Source organism: Myripristis murdjan, chromosome 6, assembly GCF_902150065.1.
Source record: "Myripristis murdjan chromosome 6, fMyrMur1.1, whole genome shotgun sequence".
In the NCBI taxonomy this organism is placed as follows: Eukaryota; Metazoa; Chordata; class Actinopteri; order Holocentriformes; family Holocentridae; genus Myripristis; species Myripristis murdjan.
The window spans coordinates 13934020-13937158 of NC_043985.1; the positions used below are offsets into that span (position 1 = coordinate 13934020).

A 3139-nucleotide genomic window follows, 5' to 3' on the forward strand; every position below is an offset into this window, starting at 1 on the left:
GATGATTCCTTTGTAAATTGTTGTTAATTAATGTGATTTATTACATGAAAAAATACCAGCCAGTGTCTTATGCTGAATGCTTTATGAGAATTTCGCTGCAGCGTAGGCTTCAACAAAAACACAGATAACTCAAATTTATGAAGTATTTTTTCAGATCCATCAAATTAAAAACCATAGCAAATTCATTTTAGCAAAAGCCGTGTGTCACAGTGAGATTTGTTAGATGGAAACCACTGAGACAAATGAGTTGAGGATATTACCGGGGTGACTGGGCTTGGCTGGAGCCCCTGTTATTGCTTGTTTAATGTGAGGGACTGTTGTAGTGCTTGTGTGGCTTTCTTTACAAGGGCCCTTTCACTGCTCAAGTGGAGATTTATTGAAATGATTTCATTTCATTTTCACCTTAGTCCATATTTGACAGCATGGCCACCATCTCTAATTACAAAATACACACAGTCTACAGTGGAGCCGCACAGCTCAACGCCCCAAAACAACAGCATTTGCAATGGATATTTACATTAGGCCACAGCCACTCATTATTCAACTGCTTTATCAGAAAAGGCAGCCGTGACTAAACCAATTGAGTGTGGACAAGGAGAAGTCATTTGCATTCTGTTGTGGACAAAAACCAATAACCAGAATGAATAATGCCAATGCCAGCAGGGAGTTTTTTAAATAATGATAAATGGTGGAACTGCTTTTTTAATAATTTCAACAACTTAATATATTGTGCATTGCTGTCTGTGCAGTAATTGCAAAACAAATATCTAGCCACTTTTAACCTCACTCAAATACTAATTTTGTTTCCACCAAATTTGTGTTACAGCCTTTCAAAAGTCTGACTTAGTATTGATGCCTAGAGTTAATCGGCCTTAAAGTGAACCATGGTTCTATATGGCTGTCCCATAACTTTAGCTGAGCGGTAAATCTGTGACTATCATCCAAACAAAGGAAGGAGATATAGCAAGGCTCACTTTGTCAGGAAAATCACATTAAGGGCTACACCTACAGTTTGTTTCAGAATGCTGGCAGATTAGTCACCTTACACAATATGACAACATGACTGGTACCAGTATAATCTTTATTAATCCAGCTGGCCTTTGGTGTGACTAGTAGACATGCTAACACTTGAACACAGGCCTACACTATGTCAACTAATCAAAAGCCAAGCCTGCATGGTTAGCTTGGATGGCAAGGTAGTTTTTTATGTTACTGATTAATAGTGGAATTCCCTAAGAATGAAAATGTACATTTTGTTTACCATTATGAATCTATAGAATCCTTCTGGATTCAGCTGAGAAAAAAAAAGATCCATGTGTAAATCTAATCTCAGTTTAAAAATTTGTTTTACAAACTGTGCTCTCGGATTCATAATCCATGCCCTGGAATTACAACTCCATGCGCATGGATTTGTAAACCATGGCCTATTTTCCTTCAGAGAACAGGGACCATAGTCCGAGGGCAGAGTTTAGAAATGTATGTGCATGGATTTGTAATTTAAGGGCACTGATTATGAATCCTAGAGCATGGTTTAGAAACCTCTGAACTGAGAGTATACATTTATACATGGGTCTTTTTTTCTTAGATGACCCCACTGGCCAAAGAGCAAAAAAAAAAAAAAAAAAAAAAAAAAAAATCAAACTTTGGATTGCTTAAGGTTTATATTTATATTATGCTATGTTTAGTGGGCAACTACGTAAGTCACACGTTGCCAAATTGTACTCAGTCTAGTGAATCATTCAAGTGATCGGAGAATATGAGTTGGAAGGTCACGCTACCATGACACCGGCAGCTGTTTGTGTTCAACAGAGAACTGAAAGTAGACTCTTGCCTCACACAGGTTCCTTCCTTCTGAGGGTGCATTTCCCTTTTGGGTGCATATTTACGGAGCTTAATTATGTTCTTGGGTGCAAACTGGCTCTAGAGAGTCAGCGCTGAGATTGAAGGTATCGTCTTATCTAGATTTTTCTCATTGTTGGTTTAAGTGTCATAGGCTAAGAGAAATTAATCAGAAGCTATAATAAAAGCAAAGCATTTCCACTAGTCAACCTTGAGGAAGTGGTTTCGGAGGACAGAATTCATCAAAGACTGGATACTGTACACTGGATGATCCAGAGGACATATCATGGCGTGTTTTGCTTCCTCACTTAGTATCATCATTCTGGCTGGATTCATCAACCTCTCAGTCGCTCTTAAGGACACCTGCGACCTCTATGCTGCAGTTGGGCAGATGCTGTCTCTGCCATTTGACTACAAGGAATTGGCAAACACACATGTGTTGAGATGGACACACAATAACACAATTATTTTCTACAGGCAGCCAGGCAGAGTGTCTGTTGGAAAGTTAGAGGACATCTCTGCCACTGGATCTCTGCAGCTGAAGAACCTGAAGTTCTCAAGTGCTGGGATTTACAAAGCAGATGTCCTCAATAACAATGGGACATTTGTTAAAGGGTGGACCGGTCGTCTCTGCATAATGGAGAAAGTATCAAAGCCCCAAGTGAAGCATGTTTGTGACTCGAAGGCTAACATTGTGACCCTTACCTGCTTTGTAACCAAACCTCAAGGTTTGGTTTTCTCATGGACCCTGGATGAAAAGACACTAGCCAGTGAAACAAAGCAAACGCTGAGCATATCATTAACAAAGCTGAAAGGGGAGAACAACTTTACATGCAGTGTAGCGAACAACGTCAGCAAGGAGAAAAGCAACGCCATTCGTTTAACATGTAAAGGTTCAGAGCCAGCTCCACCAGCCAAGCTTTGCTTTCAACGAAAAGCAGTAATGGCAGTGCTAGCAGGGATGACGTCTCTGATTCTGCTGCTGCTCATCATCATTATCATATTGTGTTGGCGGCTCAGGCACAACAAAACCCTCACCAGCCTGGGAGACAAAGGGGAGCACCAAATGGTTCCGATGAACAAGTACAAGAGGCACGAGTCTAACAGCCCAGAGTATGAGACGATGCATCCCACTGAGGCCTCTCCTGCCCCGAGTCCCAAGCTGCCACCAAGAGCCTATGAGCATTCTGTTCCCCAGGCCCAAGAGAAGCTTCTAGAGGTTTCCACACCTGCTGAAGTGGGACAGCCTTCACCAGTGCCCAAGCCAAGGATGAAAACTCTGCAGACACAAAACAACTGA

General features: G+C 41.3%; 1 protein-coding gene across 1 annotated transcript; it reads left to right on the plus strand.

The window, feature by feature from the left end:
* The first annotated feature begins 2021 nt into the window (after window positions 1-2021).
* LOC115360487 (T-cell surface antigen CD2-like) lies at window positions 2022-3139 on the plus strand. The gene has a single exon (XM_030053418.1). The coding sequence runs from the start codon at window positions 2126-2128 to the stop codon at window positions 3137-3139; it is 1014 nt and encodes a 337-aa protein (XP_029909278.1). The 5' UTR covers window positions 2022-2125.

Coding starts and splice junctions, on each gene's coding strand:
- LOC115360487 (XM_030053418.1), top strand. CDS start 2,126: ATGGCGTGTTTTGCTTCCTCACTTAGTATCATCATTCTGGCTGGATTC.